Raw genomic sequence first — 19453 nt, 5'->3', positions numbered from 1 at the left:
TTTTATTATATAATAGCCTAGATATTAATAGCTATTTTGCGTATATATATATATATATATATATATATATATATAAAAGCAGGATATATGTTAATTGTTGTTTCTATATATATGGAGCTATTTTTTCTGTTTAGTTTCCTTCTTTTAAACCTTTTCCTTTCATTTTTTCTTCTTTCTTATACTTTTTGGTGGGGATACCCCCCTTTTTTGCTATTTTTTCTATTTTTTCTATTTTTAGCTTTGCTTGGTTTTACGAGCTTCCCCCTTCTCTTCTTATAATTCTTGAGAAAGGTCCAGTCTGCATATCTTACTACCCTGCACTTTCTTATCCTGATGATGGATCATGTAGTGTGATCCGAAACGTTGATGAAATAAACAAACACAATCTAATCCAGAACTGCTTATATATTTTGAATATTTTATTTTTCAATCAACTAAATTTTATTTAATGAATATTTTTGTTACAAAATTCATTCGAAGAATTGTGTTTTTTTCGTCGGTCATAACATCTTAACTGCTTATATATTTTGAATATTTTATTTTTCAATCAACTAAATTTTATTTAATGAATATTTTTGTTACAAAATTCATTCGAAGAATTGTGTTTTTTTTCGTCGGTCATAACATCTTACCCATTTGCAACACAGTTCTGGACGACTCCTCGTATTTGGTTTCTCTAGGGTTTGGAGCTGATTACGGAGGAGAACATGGCTGTGCAGCGAGCGGTTCAGAGGTAAGTCACTAAAATTTGAGATGTACACTGATTTTTGAGAAATTACTGCTCATATCTTTAAGTTCTGAAAACCCTCGTCTGTTTTTGTGAAATGTTGTTCTAGTTCCAAAGCTTGCAGCATTTTGATGACATAGTTTAACTTGGTAGCGAACAATGATTCATTTAATCATATATAAATATGGAGGCTGTGGTTTGGCGAATGCCAGGCTTTACCTGTATAAGCAATTATTTGGGAACAAGTTCTTGGGGAAATGGTAGAAAATGCCCACCTAAGGAAGGCAATTTTAAATTAAGGTCCGCTAAATCATTAAAGATTAAGGAAAATCCCCCAGGCATGAAATATGGCGGGCGTATTCCAGATCTTATGAAAGCACTGGAATGTAGCAAAAATATAGATGAGGCTCTTGGTCCTTGGGAAGCCACGTTAAAGGCGAAAGAGATGAGCATCATACTCAATCATCAGTCTAACTGGGAGAGAGCTGTTGAAATCTTTAGGTGGTTTCAAGATAAAGGTTGCTATCAAATCGATGTTTTTCACTATAGTATCCTGCTTAAGATTCTTGGGAGAGCGGAGAAATGGGATTATTTGAAGGAATTCTGGGAGGAAATGGTGAGAAATAAGGTGTCGCCCACAAATACCACTTATGCTACAGTTATTGATTCTTACGGTAAAGCGGGGCTGAAAGAAGAGGCTCTCCTGTGGTGGGACGACATGGTAGCGCAAGGCCTGCATCCAAACGAGGTCACCGTGAGCACAGTAGTTCACATTTTAAAAAAGGCTGGGGAGTATGACAAAGCAGCACTATTCTTCCAAGATTGGTGTGATAAAAAAAAATCATCTCAGGGCTCTGATTTGTCGCTTAATGGAGTTGCTAATTATAACAAGAAGATTACAGACTCTTCCAATTGTGACGCCGAACTGTTGAGGCCAAGAAACCCTTACACATACAATACCCTAATTGATACATATGGAAAGGCAGGCCAGCTCAAGGAAGCTTCAGACGTATATTATGGTATGTTGAAAGAAGGAATAATTCCAGATATTGTTACATACAATACAATTATTCATATTTGTGGGATTAATGGACGCTTGGGGGAGGCTGATGCACTCATGATGAAGATGGAAGAGCTTGGTTGCATCCCGGATGGAAGGACATACACCACACTCATCTCATTTCATGCCGAACATGGAAATGTTAATAAGGCGTTATGGTACTTCACAAAGATGAAGGAGATAGGGCTCGTTCTTGCTGATGTAAGTTACCAAGCTATTCTGCATGCATTAAGTATCATAGACAGGGTCGATGAAGTTCATATTGTAATTCAAGAGATGGGAGAATTGAGTGTGAAGCTTGATGAAAATTCACAGTCAGCTGTTCTTAGGATGTACTTACGTTTGGGGCTTTTGGATCAAGCATGGGCATGGTTTAAAAGGTTACATGTAGATGGACGGATGAGTTCTCAATGCTATGCCACCTGCATGAATGCGTATGGGGAACAGGGACGTTGGGTAGAAGCTGAAAAGGTGTTTAATTGCAGTCAAGAAGGAGGGAGAAAAGTGGGTGTGCTTGAGGTCAATGCCATGATAAAGGCCTACGGAATTGCAAAAGTTCAAGACAAGGCTCTGAAGTTGTTTGAGAGAATGGAGAGTCTAGGAGTTGCACCTGACAGATGCACGTACAATACTCTTACTCGAATGTTTGTTACCTCAGATTGTTTGAATCATGAAGCTTTAGAAGCTTTAGTGTCTCTGTGTCAATTACAGAATTTGAATCCTGACATATCTTTTTGTAATGCTATTATAAATGCATTTGGTGGTGCAGGAAGGATCGATGAAGCTTCTAATATGTTCATGAGCTTACATGCCAGAGGCCTTGAGCCAGATGCAACCATTTACACATATATGCTTGATCTTTATACTAGAGCTGGGCGGGACAGTGAGGCACAAAAAATATTAGAGCACTTAGAGGAAAATGAGTGGGCAGATGAAGGGTCCTTTGATTTGGTATTCTCCTTCAATAAAAAAATGAAGAGATACGATAAAGCCATTGAAATTGCAGGAGAAATGCTGGAATTAGGGTTTCATATTAGTATTTTTTCTTTTAATAATATCATTGAGCTATACGTTGAAGAAGGGAGACTAAGAGAAGCGGCAAAAGTTTTGCAGAAAATGTTAAATGCAGGAGTTTCTCCCGATAAGATTACATGTAAATTGTTGAATGTACTTCTAGTTAAAGGAGGCATTAGGAAATGGATAGCAAAGCAGCTTGAGTTTCCACATAAAAATGGTAGTATCCAGCCCCTGATAAGCACAGTATATTCCATAGTGGGAATGGATGATGAAGCTTTAGAAACTTTAGGACTTCTCAGTGAATTGTGGAGCTTGAATCCTTACTTATCATTTTGTAATGCTATTATATATGCATTTGGAACTGCAGGTAGGATCGAGGAAGCTTCAAAGATGTTTATGAGCTTAGGGTCCAAAGGTCTTGAGCCAAATGCAACCACTTACATGTTTATGCTTGATCTATATATTCGTGCTGGGTTGGTCAGGGAGGCACAAGAAACATTTCAGCACTTAAAGGAAAAGGGGTGGGCAACTGCATTGTCATATGCCTTTATATTGCCCTTCACTAAAAAAATGAAGGAATACGATAAAGCCATTAAAATTGCAGAAGAAATGCTGAAATCAGGGCTTTGTACTAGGATTTTTGCATTTAATAATCTCATTGAGCTCTATGTTGCTGCAGGGAGAATAATAAAAGCCACTGAAATTTTGAAGGAAATGTTAAATGCAGGAGTTTCTCCCGATGAGATCACATGTAAATTATTGGGTGTACTTTTAATGAATCGGCGCATTAAAAAATGGATAGCAAAGCAGTTTGTGCTTTTACATAAAGAAGGTAGTATCCAGCCACTGATAAGCATGGTTTATTCTACAGTGGGAATGAATAAAGAAGCTTTTAAAACATTAGGACCTCTCAGGGAATTGTGGAGCTTGAATCCTTCCTTATCTGTTTGTAATGCTATTATATATGCATTTGGCAATGCAGGCAGGCTTGATGAGGCTTCGAAGATGTTCATGCACTTAGGTGCCAGAGGCCATGAGCCAGATACAACCAGTTACAGATACATGCTTGATCTTTATAGGCGAGCTGGGTTGGTGAGTGAGGTGCAAGAAATATTTCAGCGTTTAAAGGAAAAGGGATGGGCAAATGAATGGTCATTTGCCTCGACATTATCCTTATACAAAAAGAAGAAGAGTTATGATAAAGCCATTCAAATTGCAGAAGAAATGCAGCAATTGGGGTTTCTTACTAATATTCTCTCTTTAAATGATGCCATTGAGGTCTATGTTGAAGAAGGGAGACTAAAAGAAGTGGCTGAAGTTTTGCAGAGAATGTCAAAACTAGGAATTTTTCCTAATAAGAATACATGCAGACTATTGTGTAAATTTCTATTGAAAGGAGGGATTAAAGAGTGGACTATGAAGCCTTCTTATAAAGATTGTACCATTCAGCCTCTGATAAGTTTATTTTATTCCAATTTGGGAAGGAACGATGAAGCTCTAAAAACATTAAGACCTCTCATTGAACACAGACATTGAATCTTGACCTACCTTTTTACAATGATATTATATATGCATTTGGCGTTGTGGGAGAGATTGTTGAAGCTATTAAGCTGTTCATGAGCATGCATGACAGAGGCCTTGACCCGGATACAACTACTTACAGTTGCATGTTTGATCTCTTTTAGTGAGCTGGGGTGGTCAGTGAGGCACAGGAAATATATCAGCACCTAAGGGGTGAGTTAATGAACGGTCATTTGCCTTGATCTTAAATGGGTAAATGAACGGTCAGTTGCTTTGATATTGTCCTTGGATAGAAGACAAAATAATATGATAAAGCCCTAAAAACTGCATAAGAAATGCTAGAATCAGGATTCCCTTCTGGTACTCACTCTTTTAATGTGGCTATTAGGCTCTATCGTGAATAAGGGAGAGTTATAGAGGCGTCCAAAGGTTTTGCAGAAAATGTTAAATTTAGGAGCACCTCCTAGCGAGAGTACGTATGAGTTATTGGGTGCTCTTTTAATTGAAGGTCAGATTCCAATATGGTCATGAGAGTAGCTGAAGTCTTGTCATAAAGACATTTGTATCCAGCCATGATAAGCATAGTTCATTGTATAGCGGGCATGAATGATGAAGCTTTACAAGCAAGCTCTGGGTTTGAATTTCAACTAATCATTTTGTAATGTATATAAGCATATTTGTATCATAGGCAGGTTCAATGAAGCTTTTAAGATGCTTATTGATATGTGTGCTAGAGGCCTTGAGCCAGATAACATCACTTACAACAAATGCGATCATTGCATGTGCAAAGTTTCAGTAGAAGGCGTAGAAGAATTCCAGTCTGATGATTGCACATTTGGAGCTGTTATGAAAGCGCTGGGAGGAGCAATCTGCAATCCAATGCTGAGCTTTTTGTGAAGCTGAGGATCAAATTATCAAAGTGGATTGCAGATTTAGCCGTTTTGACTTCTCACATTTAACCTTGTAAGGCTCTTCCGTATTCCAATTTTATCATATCCTTTTCCTGATATTGAATCGCTGAGAGTGATTCAAAATGTCAAATGAAAACTGTATACATAGTTTAACGCAGGAGATTAAAGCTCCATTACATGGACCGTGGAAAACCAATACCAGCGATTGATGCCCTTCATGGGTGGGAACGGGTTTCTAATGCTATTTTTTTTTCGTGAAGCTAAGGATCAAATTATCTGACTTCTTACCTTCAACTTTAGAAGGCTCTTTTGCATTCCAGTTCTCTCATATCCTTTTTTCCTGATAATGAATCACCGAGAGTGACCTGAAACATCAAATGAAAACTATGTACACAGTTTAATCCAGAAAATTATAGTTACATTTCACAGAATGTGGAAAACTAAACCTGACGAACAATGCCTTTCATGGGAGGGTAATGGTTTCTAATGCTAAGCTTTTTGTGAAGCTGAGGATCACATTATCAAAATGGATTGCAGATTTAGCCTTGATGTACATCACGAATCTCTCCTATTCTTTTCTGATGAATCACAGGGTGATTTGATACATTGAATAAAAACTATGCTTAATCCAAATGATTACACCTACATATTATGGACTGGAAAACTACAAGGAACCAGACTGGAAAACTAATACCATAGAGGGACCGTCTGGTCAAACATATTACACGAGAAAGGATATTCAGGTGCCATTTGCAAGAGTATGGTGCGTTTACAGAGTATTATATGTCAATTTGATTTCAATACTTAACCATTTAGCAAAGCATTTAACGAAAAGTACGAATAGAAAAGACATACCGAACACAGCAAAATTCGTCATTTTTTTTTTAATTGTAAATGGAATAATGCATGCAGCATCACTCATATTTGAAGTTGCAGACTAAAAGGCTACAAGAAGTCATGCTTTGTTTCATATAATTATGATTCTAACTTTGTGTGTATATTTTGGAGTAAAGTTTTATGCTTCTATGATGTAATTTAGAATAGGGAAACAAATAATGGCAGCTCTGTTCTTGTAGCCAACAAAAAGAACGAGTATATACTTTTTAACATTCAAATATGGCAACTTAATTTAAAGAAAGGTTCCATTTTCAACTATAATAGCAAAAAAAAGACATGATATTTGGTTTGTAGCCAATGAGAATATATATGATTTTTTAACATTCTTTTAGTAAAATATAATAGCAAAATCTTTCTTGCTAATAATTTAATAAATCAATAGACTTACTTTTACAATCAATTGAGAAATCAGTGAAAATTTAATGCACTAAAGGACATACTTTTTCAACCAATCAAGGAATCAAATAACTTAATTTTTTTTTTCAAATTTGATAAAATAAAAGAATTCAGAGATACAATATTTACACAACCCATGCAAATAAGATAAAGTGCTCATGGATTAGTTATGTAATAGTTTTAACTACATGTTCTAGATTATCATATGTAGTGTTGCAAATTGTTGACCTTAACAATTTTACACTAAGTTTTAGCCCATTTGGGTGGGATGTACCTAAATTATTTGAGTGTCTAGTCGGGAGCCATTCTTATAAACTTAAATTCATTTTTCCATTTTCTACTATATTGGTAGTTTGTTTCTACTAGGATTAGGATGCTAGACATCCTTGTCTACACAAAACACGTTCAAGAATGAAAGTCAACTTTGCATATAGCATAAGTCTACCTTTGTTTGGTTGACCTTTTGCAAATTTATTTTAAACACGTGTAAGTTGCATATGGATGCAACTCCATTTCCTATTTCAAAGACTAGCAAGTTCAAATGAGATTCTTGTTATCTTAGCAATCAATTTAAGCATATATTTGCAATTAGGGAGTAAGACATCCCAACATTTAAGTTTAATCTTAATCAATTACATTTTGTTCATCTCTATGATAAGAGCATGCATTGACATGTTTTAGGACTTCATCACATTAATCCTTATGTGAGATTCTATGCAGGCTTTCATAATTGTGGTAGTGTCTTGTTAATTTTATGTCATATTACTTATTTAGCCACTATCTTTGTGAGGACAAGTTGTCAAATCTTATAACTAATAGTTGCAGAAATAGGAACACTAACACAAGGTTTGTTTTAGGCAAGCCCCTAAAGGTGAAAGATCCCTGATGGATCTTTTTTGCTGATCTACTGTAATTTTATTATTTTTAATTTTCTTTTCCCTATTTATTAAATTTTTCTTGCAGAACTAGACAGAAGTTGTGGAAGAGTTTGATTGTTTTATGTGTTTGATGATTTTTCAATAAGTAATAACAAAAGTACAATAACATGAACTAGTTTTGAAAATATATTTCAAATACAATCAAAGCAATTTCGCTTCAAGCAATTTTTTTAATATAAAACCTAATTTGTAACCAGATGAAGATTTACAATAATATCCAGATGATTACAACCAAGGATAAACCCAACTTGAAGACGTGAAGGAGAAATATGAGCCCAAAAGGAAACTACGACCAGGTTCTAGCTTTCTAATGTTGCACGTGGGAAGGAATATGGCTGTCAGGTGTTGTCGTACAGCTACAAATATGACTGCCAAGTGCTGTCGTACAACAGCAAAGTGCCCACGCGTGGATAGAATGCCCAAACCCCAGCTAAAACTTTGACTCAATACTACGTTCTCCAGAAGAAACAATGCACAATCTCCAAGATGCTTTTGACTGCAACAAATCCAAACCACTATTTTGGGGGTTATGTCCCAAATAGGCACAAGTTGGGTCGACATCCCAAGTGCTGAAAGCTCAATGAGAGCCCAAATCACAAATCCAAGATGTAATATGTTAATAATGCCTCCAAACTTTGTCTTTTACCTCCTTATAAACCACCAAACTTAGCTCGAACCCTAAAAGTGTCTCCATGTGGCGTTGGATTATAAAATAACACATCTCTCATTTTTAAAGTGGTCAGGTATCCAAAAAATGACTTTTTTCCCAATAGAAAGAAATCTGTTCACCGAATTGCTCTGAGTCAAAAGAGAAATATCTAGAAAAGTTCAAGACCTTTCCAACGAGCTATTACACCAAGGGATATTCACCCAAATGAGGCCAAAAAGCCCCTTATTACTCCAAAATGGCTATAACTTAGCCTTATTTAAATTATTAAAATGTTAACTTAGGAGAATATCTAAATATATTAAAATATTTCTCAAATAGTGAATTGATAGCCAAAACAACTCTACAAGGTGAAAATGAACTCGTCACCTCCTGTGACTGATGTCGAATAATCTAAAATAACTAGCAGCCTATCACTCAAAATTAGGGATACTCCTAAAAAATAGGAACGTCTATAAATCTCCCAAAACTAAAACCATAGAATGATCTTGTAGAGACTCAAGACTATAACCCATCTCCACCTCATAAAATGTAGGAAACTCCTACAATTAAGGAACTGCTCTCAATTGCCCTCCTATTGTCTGAAACTCCAGATCCAAACACTGTATACCTTGACTGAGTCTCTAAACACCACTTCCAGCCTACAAAACTCTAATGATAGGCCAACTTTATCGTCTCTGATGTCCACTCTAGAAAGGGAACATGACAATCCTCCCTTCTCGGAGATTGCTTGTCCATAAACAATGAACAAACTCCTGTTGCACCACTCTAATATACACTCCTGGGTGTGTGATATGAAGCAACACATCAAGGATCGCCCAATCAAATGTACTACACAAAATAATACCAGGATCCCACATTAGATGAGAGTGTTCCCACAACCAAGGTGGTAACATACTAGAATCCCTATGAGACAAGGTGTCAAACAAAACAACACTTGGATTCCAACACCATCTGAATTAGCACCCATCCATTAGGTATAAACAAGGATAACTGGAAACCTCTATCATGCCATATCTCTCCGCAACCACTGTGATACCACCACAAAAGTAATAATCGTCCAAAGCATCATGTTTGCTAATACCCACATCATCCTGTAACGATGATCCCGGATGAAGTCTCCGTGATATAGATGTGATAGCCCATGTCGGAAACTACTTGACATAATGTTGGATCATTTGTCGGTCCCACCAACCAATACTCCCAAACTGTTGAGTCAGGTGCCTACAGTCAATAACTCTATCCTTTGAAGATGGGAGCACACTATTGCAACACAAATAGTATAAGTCTTGCTTCAATATCCCCATAGCCTTATGAAGAGTATGAAAATCTGTCATAGAAAATCCTCCACTATCCTACTCATCAGTCATAAGCACTCCAATTGAGTGTAAATAACATCTGGCAAGTGACATCAAAGTGCTCAACCACTATGTCTACCCTCCTAGCATCAACCCTGAGTTGTCTAATCAAGTGATGAGGAGTCTAAAAATGATAGTTCTCAAGCATGTGTACTACCTTTGAATCTGCGCTATGGTAGAATACTATGTCAAAGTCATGTACACCATTGTAAGGAGTATCCAATATGCATTCACTAATGCATGTATCCTTCTTTACAGTACTGCAACTTTGTACCTCTGAGACCACCTCCTCTGTCAACGATGAAACTACTGTCACCACACTATGCTCACTCTCATCAGCTCCTTGTGTCTGCACATACAACTGAATCACGATCTTGGGATTCAGTGTCACTATGAGTACACACTACTCTAATTTCTAGGGTATGGTCTAAGAAATTAGACTCATCATGACATGAAGTCTCATCACCCAATGCCTCTAAAATACCTATATCCGGATTACTCTCTTGTGCAAACTCACCAAAATAATCCTGACTCTCTGTATTACTTGTTGTTCCATCCAAATCAACGCTAGCCTCTTCTTCCGTTGGAAGAAATAAAGTTATAATGGATGATTCCCTTTGTTTCCTTGCATCATCTATCTGATTATGGCATTCTTTGACTCTTTGGAGACATTGTCTTGCTTGGGTAGCAAGTATCTTTGCTTGCATAGCTCTATCTAACCAATATTTATTCAACCTTTGACAATGTTTTATATCATCTACCCCAAAGTACACAAAATTAGGCTTATGATGATTTGTACCATTCACATCATCATGTCCCATGCTTGCACCATGTGTACCTCAAATATAGAATACAAATAATTGTTCTCTTCTTGACCAAAGGATGCCACATCTTGAGGTAATGAAGTTGTGTCACTACTGTTATGAACTTTAGAATTATTATGATGTGTTCTAGTTATATTTTTTACCCCTTTAAGTGTATTATCATAGACAGCCTCATGGCCACCACTTGCATATGGGCCTTCATGACTATTCCCATGTGAAAGAGTTACCCAAATTACAAGAAGGAGGGCGTAAGCTATTGTTGCACCAAATTAGAGTTGTGGGAGCCTCCTCCATGCTTCCATTCCAATCATCAAACAACACCCCATCTTGATTCTTCACATGCTTAGATAAAAGTGGCTCAAAGAAGTATTCAACTTGGCTTCTATGAGATTCAAAATCAGACTGCCTGCATACTAAACTTGTCATCCCATTCTTAAGTTGAATACCATCATCAACATCATTACCTCCATTTGAAATAAATGTAGCCTCATGATTTGAATTGTTGTTGCAAATTTTAGAATAGGCCTCACACCTTGGTGTCACATTTCCAACATCTCTAATGGTTTGTCCCCTGATTGTAGTCTCTTCCAATTTGTGACCAATGGCTTCTTTATTATCATTTAATATTTCTTTCTCTTTTTGTTGCTAAAAGGAGCTTGTAGATACCCAGTTATCATCTGCTTTAGGTACACCCATAAATTATGTAAAGGAAAGGAGTTTGTGTATCTCCTTAGGAAGAGAATAATACTGATAGTAGCTGCTCATAACTACAACATTGAATGTCTTGGCAAGAGGCATCTTACTTGTGCTTGTTAACGAATATGAAACCTTAGAGCACCCATTTTTATTTCTAGCCATGGTATTGGCCTATAACTGAACTGATTTGTTTTCCAACAAGCTGGCAGGTTCTACGCTCTGATACCACTGAAAGATCCTTGATGGATCTCTTCTGCTGATCTGCTGTAATTTTATTATATTTAAATTTGTTTTCCCTATTTATTAAAATTTTCTAGTAGAACTAGATGGAAGTTGCAGAAGAGTTTGATTGTTTTATTTTTTTGATGATTTTTCAATGAATAATAAAAAAAGTACAATAACATGAACCAGTTCTGAAAATATATTCCAAATACAATCAAAGCAATTTCACTTCAAATAGTTTTTTGAATATAAAACCTAATTTGTAACCAGATGAAGATTTATAATAATATCCAGATGATTACAATGAAGGATAAACCCAACCTAAAGGCATGAAGGAGAAATACGAGCTCAGAAGGAAACTACGACTAGGTTCTAGCTCTCTAATGCTGCACGTGGGAAGGAATAGGGCTGCCAGGTGCTGTCGTACAGCTGCAAATATGGCTGCCAAGTGATGTTGTACAGTTGCAAAGTGCCCACACGTGAATAGAATGCCCAAACCCCAGCTAAAACTTTGACTCAATATTGCGTTCTCCAGAAGAATCAATGCACAATCTCCAAGATGCTTCTGACTACAACAAATCCAAATCACTATTTTGGGGGCTATGTCCCAAATAGGAAAAGCAAGTATAGTTGGCGTCCCAAGTGTTGAAAGCTCAATCAGAGCCCAAATCACAAATCCAAGATGTAATATGTCAATAATGCCTCCAAACTTTGTCTTTTACCTCCTTATAACCCACCAAACTTAGCTCGAACCCTAAAAGTGTCTCCATTTGGCGTTGGGTTATAAAATAACATATTTCTCATTTTTAAAGTGGTTAGGTATCTAGAAAATTACCCTTTTCCCAATAGAAAGAAATCCGTTCACCAAATTGCTTTGAGTCAAAAGAGAAATATTTAGAAAAGTTCAAGACCTTTTTAATGAACTATTACACTAAGGGATATTCACCCAAATGAGGCCAAAAAACCCCTTATTACTCCAAAATGGCTATAACTTAGCCTTATTTAAATTATTAAAATGTTAACTCAGGAGAATATTTAAATATATTAAAGTATTTCTCAAATAGCGAACTGATAGCAAAAACACCTATACAAGGTGAAATTGAACTCGTCACCCCCTATGATTGTTGCCAAATAATCTGAAATAATTGACAGTCTCATCTCTCAAAATCAGGGACACTCCTAAAAAATAGGAACGTCTCTGAATCTCCCGAAACTAAAACCATAGAACGATCTTGTAGAGACTCAAGACTATAACCCATCTCCACCTCCTAAAATTTAGTAAACTCCTCCTACAATCAAGGAAGTGCTCTCAACTGCCCTCCTATTGTCTGAAACTCCAGATCCGAACACTGTATACCATGACTGAGTCTCTAAACATGATTGCCAGCCTACAAGACTCTAATGAGAGGCCAACTCTATAATCTTTGATGTCCACTCTAGAAAGGGGACATGACAAAAGGACATAACACTTTTCCTCATTTTTTGAATATGTTCAAGAGTAGATCCGACAATATGAAAAAGGAGTACGAAATAGATAGCATCAAATTTAAAATGAACAAAACACCTTAGACTAGGGTACCTAGCATTGTTGTCCAACCTTTTTGAGTTGGTAGGATAGAGGTTCCCAATTGTGTTTTCAATAAACTACTCTAGTTTCAAACACCTTCATACTAGGGCACTTAGCACCCCTATCTCACACAGTTTCCTCCAAATAGTAGATTCAAGTTCTTTATATGTACATTCCATGTCTTACTATTTCAATTTTGCATTTTGTATCTACTATTTACTATTAAATTTAATCATTTTTCCTTCATTAATCTAGATCACACATACACTTCAGATTAGATTATATCTTTTGCAACAAAATAATAGAATCCAAGTGCATAACTCTCCTTTGAAGAATGCATTTAGGCTTGTTTGAATGGTATAAAAGGAATTGGCTCTCTAGCTTTGCAAGGATTGGTGTAATGTTTGATTTATTGGCATTTCACCATCATAAGGAAGAAGAGGATGATTTGAATTACACTCTATGGTTTATCATAAGGAAAATGATGTTTTGGATCACACTACTTTACTTGTCATAAGGCAAAAGCAATCAAAAATTGTAACTCTAATGTTGATGCAACAAACATCTACATAGCTAATGCATAAAAATTGTTATCTCAAAATATTGTCTACTATAATGACCATGTAATATAAAATAGAATGGATTTAGATTGTACACTATTATCTATAGATTTTCATTGGTTTAGGTTGTCATGTTGATTATTATAACACAAAAGTTTACACATGTACTTGAGGTATGACCCTCAAACAACTTCATTAAACATTAAATCAATCTCCAAGTGTGGGATCATGCACATGTGAGGTTGAATATCTCTGAAGAAGGTCAACTTCCTTCTAGCCAGGGTGCACCTAAACTAAAAACTTGCAGGAAAAAGAGAAGAATGAGGGATAGCAAAAATATAAAGGGGAGGTGAGACACTAGATTGAAACTTGTTTCTCTCTGCCTACAACTAAATAAATCATCAGTAAACACCCAACATATACAAATCTCAACTATAATCTACCCCCAAGGACTTGTATGTTAGTTAGAATGCTATGCCCTTAATATTGGTATAGATACGGTTATGAATAGTCAACTTGTGGCTATCTTAATCCTTGATTAAGTCATGTTATCATTATTATATTATTATTTAGGTAGGTAGGTAATCGTAGGTGTTATGTAGGGTTGTGTCTATTCAACCTAAGCATAATTAGGTATATATAGGAGGTTTTGAGTCTTATTTCAACATCATATTGTGAAGTGTGTTCTCATTGGAGATATTTGGAGGTTGCCCCCTCGAAGTGGCCTATTACTCTCAGTTATCATCAAGTATTTATATAATATTTCATATTATTTCTTCTATTATGCAAGTTATTTCATTACAAGTCGTATCAGAGCATGATCTTGGCAACATAGAGGCAAGATTTTTTCTCAAATTTGGGGCGATTTTGGGAAGAGCATAACTTTCCGATTTTAGCGATTTTTTCAAAGATTTTTAAAGGGTTTTTGAAGACCATATTAAAGAAGATATAGTCCAAAATATAGAGGAATTGGAGAAAATTTGAGAAAATTATTATAGAATTACTATTTCTACACAATTTATTGAGATCTTCATATCTCTCACATCCTACAGAATTGGAATATAACTTGTATTGGGTTTTTGAATACATAGTAAAGGAGTCTAAATTCAAAGCTTGGAGAAATTGAAAAACACAAATAAGAAAGATATTGCAAAATTAGGAAAATTCCTTCTCAAGGCAACAAATTTGCTAAAGAAAATTGGGATTTTTTCTAAGAAAGAGTATCTTGGCCCTAGTAAGTTACAATGAAAAATAAATAAATTTACATTTCATTTGTGTGATTTATTTCAAAAGCATTGGTTTCCATCATGATGGGGCCTTCAACAAGAGGCAAAAAGAATGTTACCACATCGTGAAAATCCTCTAATCAAGATTAGGATGCAACAGAGGATAGGAATCCCAATGAGGAACTAGTAAGTTCAAGGAAGAGGTTAAGAGGGATATGTGTGACCTACGAGGAGATATATCAAATATACGAAGCATGTTAAGCACCGATATGAATGAAACAATGAAGGATCTCTCAAGCAATCAAGATGAAACCTTCAATTCGACTAATAATGACACAAATTTCATTAATAGGGATCTAGAAATATTTTTTTCCAAAAGTGGATATGGACAAATTTGATGGCAAGGATCCTCTAACATGGATAAATCAAATGGAAATTTTTTTTGAAGTACATCAAATCCCATATGGACGAAAGGTTACGATGGCTTCCTTGTATCTAGAACCATATCAATTCATCTGGTACCATTGGCTTTATACTCATAGGAGGATTTTTATAGAAGAACTCCAAGCGCAATATAGCAATAGTGTGATAGAAAACTTCTTTAGCTAACTTGCTAAGCTTCAACAAAGAGGATCAGTTAAGGATTATATTCAAAAATTCCAAAATCTATCCTTAAGAGTGCATACAATTACAGAGGAAAACTTGAATGATTTTTTCTTGGGTGGTCTCAAGGATCACATTCAACATGAGGTACACATGTTTTGTCCCAGCTCAATAAATGAGTCTTTTATATTGGCACACAAGGCAGAGGAGAAGTTCTTGATTCCTAGAAAGCAAGGGGCTAATGCAATAAGAGAAAAAGGATATTTAACACCTTCTCTTCCTCAACCTACTAGGTTGACTTCACAACAAATTGAGGAGAAAAGAGCAAAAGGGTTGTGTTTCAATTGTGATAGCAAATATAGTCAAGGACATAAATGTAGTGAAAAGAAGTTGTTCTATATTGAAGGTCCAAGTGAGGAAGAAGAGGATGAACCCATATCAAAGGAGGATAGGGATTCAGGTGAGGAATCACATGACTCTCAACCAATCATTTCTTGTCATGCACTTTTAGGCTTCAATACACCACAAACTCTCAAGGTAGCGGGTTTCTTAAAGAAGCAAAAAATAATAGTGTTGATCGACTTAGGTAGTACTCATAATTTCATCAACAAAAAGTTGGCAGCTCTTCTAAATTGTTTTATATATCTAGCCCAAGAGTCTAAGGTTTTGATTGCAGATGGAGGCATAGTCAGTTGTTCAGGGAAGTGTCACAACATCAAATTATCCATGGGAGATTATCAACTTGATAACCCAATATATGAGATATCCATGGGTGCAAAGTATAATGTTTTGGTATTACAATGGCTAACTACATTGGGAACAATTCAGATGAACTTCTAAGAAATATTCATGCGATTTCAATCAAAAGGAAAGGTAGTGGAGCTAAGGGGATTGAAGGAAAAATCTCCACAGATGGTAAGCTCTCATCAGATGCAAAAGCTTCTTAAGAAAGGTGTAGATGGATTTGTGGCCCAACTATGTTCATTAGAAGTCTCTCAATCTAGTGCTCTTACTCATCCAGATTTACAAGCAATAATTGATTGTCACTCAGTGATTCTTGGAGATATGCCTAAAGGACTTCCTCCTAAGAGGGATCATGACCATGCCATACAAATTTTTCAAGGGAGCTACCCACCAAATATCAAGCCTTATAGGTACCCACACATACAAAAAAGTGAGATAGAAAAAAATGTTGAGGAAATGCTAGAGGCAGGAATTATCAGGCATAGCCAAAGTGCTTACTCCTCACCTATTGTAATGGTGCATAAGAAGGATGGAACTTGGCACATGTGTCCAGATTATAGAGTGCTCAACAAGTACACCATTAAAGATAAGTTTCCTATTCCAATAATTGATGATTATCTAGATGAATTAAATGGAGCTATGTATTTCACCAAATTAGATCTTAGATCAGGTTATCACCAAATTCGGATTAAGGAGGAAGATATTTGTAAGACAACATTTCAAACACATGAGGGTCATTATGAATTTTTGGTGATGCCATTCAGTCTTACCAATGCACCATCTATATTCCAAAGTTTGATGAATTACATTTTTAAGAAGTTCTTGAGAAAGTTTGTGTTAGTGTTTCTTGATGATATATTAATTTATAGCAAGACTTCGGAAGAACATTTGCAACATGTAGATCAAGCATTACAATTACTCAAAGATCATCAACTCTATGCTAAGCCATCCAAGCGTGCTTTTGGTCTTAAGGAGGTGGAGTATTTGGGACACATAGTTTCACATGAAGGAGTAAAGGTGGACCCTAACAAAATTAAGGCTATCGTGGAATGGCCTATTCCAAAAACTATTAAGAAGTTGAGGGGTTTCTTGGGATCCATAGGATACTATAGAAGATTTGTGAAGGATTATGGTCATATTGTAGCAACCCTTACCCCTCTATTGAAGAAGGATTCTTTTCATTGGAACAAATCTGCTAATGTATCATTTGAGCAATTGAAGAAGGTTGTGTGTACAACTCCAGTGCTTGCCACTCCAAACTTCACCAAGGAATTCATTGTGTAATGTGATGCTTCTAGAAATGGAATAGGAGCAGTTCTCATGCAAGAAGGTCGACCAATTGCTTTTGAGAGTCATCAATTAAAAGGTAAAAATCAACTCAAACCTATTTACGAGAAGGAAATGCTAGTAATCCTTCATGCAGTTAAAAAATGGAGGCCTTATTTAATGGGTTGACACTTCAAGGTTAAGATAGATCATGATAGCCTAAAATATTTTGGAACAAAGACTATTGTTAGAAGTGCAACAAAAATTAGTCACTGAGATGTTGGGATATGACTTTGAAATTATATATAAGAAAGGGAAGGAAAAGATTGCGGCCGATGCACTTTCCAAGAAGGATGAAAAAGATGAAGCCTTATTGTGTGCCCTTTCAATATTACAAGAAAATTGGGTGGTAGAAGCCAAAGAAGAGTGGAAAAATGGTGTTGCAACAAGTAATCTCATCCGGAAAATAAAAAATGACCCTAGTAGTTCAGATAAGTTTTGTTTGAAGGGGCATATTCTTTGGTATAAAGACTACTTGTATCTCTGTAAGAATTCCACTCTTAAATACAAGACTCTCAAAGAACCACATGAGTCCCTAGTTGGTGGTCATTCAGGATTTTTGAAGACATATCATCGGGTAAAGCAAGATATTTTTTTGGAAGGGCTAAAAGGTGATGTTCAAAAATTTGTGGCTGAATGTTTGGTTTGTCAAAGAAATAAGGGGGAAACAATTAAGACACCAAGTCTCTTGCAACCTTTATCTTTTCCTAACCAATGTTGGGAAGAGGTATCCATGGACTTCATCATAGGGCTTCCCAAATCTAAAGCTCATAATGTCATCATGGTAGTAGTTGATCGCCTCACTAAATATGCACATTTCATTACATTATCGCATCCTTTTACAACAAGTATAGTGGCAAATTTTTTTTTGGAGAATATCCAAAAGCTACATGGTACACCTAAGGTTATTGTTAGTGATCATGATCCTATCTTTACTAGTCACAACAAGTAGACCAACGTTGTAGTGAAAGAAATTTTGAAGTTGGGGACTGGGTCTTCTTGAGATTGCAACCTTATAAACAAATCTCAATGAAGCAACAAAATAATAATAATAAGTTGTCTCCAAGATATTATGGACCATACTAAATCATGCAAAAGATTGGTAGTGTTGCCTACAAGCTTGAGTTTCCATGAACAACATAGATACATCCAATTTTTCATGTTTCTTGTTTGAAGAAGGTAATTGGGCAGAATATTCCTACTCAAGCAATACTACCAGAACTTGATTAAGAAGGAAGAATAACTTTGGAACCAGAGTGTATTCTTCAAACACACCTGAAGAAGTCAAGGAACAGAACCCTGACTCAGTATCTCGTCCAATGGAAGAACTTACTATTTTAAGAGGCCACATGGGAGAATGAGGAGTTCATTCAAAACAATCCACACTTGGTTAGCATTGAGGACAATGGTTCTTTCAAGAGAGGGGGCATGCTACACCCTTAATATTGGTGTATATAGGGTTATGAATAGTCAACTTGTGACTATCTTAATCCTTAATTAATTCATGTTATTATTATTATATTATTATTTAGGTAGGTAGGTCCGCCTAGGTTTTATGTAGGGTTGTGTCTATTCAACCTAAGCATAATTAGGTATATCTAGGAGGTTGTGAATCTTGTTCAATATCATATTATGAAGTGTGTTCTCATTGGAGATATTTGGAGGTTGCCCCCTCAAAGTGGCCTATTACTCTCAGATATTATCAAGTATTTATATAATATTTCATATTATTTCTTCTATTGTGCAAGTTATTTCATTACATAGAAAAAATAAGATGTTGCGAGGAATGATAACCTTCATGATAGAACATTTATGAGTACATTGAACACAATGCATAAACTAGAGAAACAAAAAAGAAACATTCACCATGAGGCAAAAAACATGTACAAGACATAAGAATGGTGACAAAAAAGGTAAGATCAAAGATGTGTGTTGATATTAGAAAAATGAAATTACAATTTTAGAGCATAAGTTACTACAAGAGAACAAAAAGAGAGCCCAAAAAATATGTACATAAATTGCCTTTACAGTGCAGGCATAACACATATTTTACATTTGATTTCAAACTCTAACCAAGCTTGAGTTAATTTATAGAAGGTAGAAGACCTAAAAAGTAAATAGAAGTTTTTATCTTTGTTTGCAACTTGATTCATGAAGTTTAAACAAAAGACCAAAATTGAACGTACCATGCAG

The 19453-nt window shown here is 35.8% G+C and overlaps 1 protein-coding gene across 1 annotated transcript; it reads left to right on the top strand.

Moving 5' to 3' along the window:
* The first annotated feature begins 520 nt into the window (after positions 1 to 520).
* LOC149540547 (pentatricopeptide repeat-containing protein At1g73710-like) lies at positions 521 to 5495 on the top strand. The gene is made up of 2 exons (XM_089801637.1): positions 521 to 733; positions 837 to 5495. Exon 2 carries the CDS (start codon positions 912 to 914, stop codon positions 4338 to 4340), a length of 3429 nt encoding a protein of 1142 aa, XP_089657763.1. The 5' UTR covers positions 521 to 733; positions 837 to 911; the 3' UTR covers positions 4341 to 5495.
* The last annotated feature ends 13958 nt before the right edge of the window (positions 5496 to 19453 follow it).

This window comes from Cupressus sempervirens, chromosome 9, assembly GCF_028749045.1.
Source record: "Cupressus sempervirens isolate cs-2001-9-10 chromosome 9, ASM2874904v1, whole genome shotgun sequence".
Classification (NCBI taxonomy): domain Eukaryota; kingdom Viridiplantae; phylum Streptophyta; class Pinopsida; order Cupressales; family Cupressaceae; genus Cupressus; species Cupressus sempervirens.
Note: the sequence above shows the minus strand (reverse complement) of the source record. Positions and strands in the feature narration are given on the sequence as shown.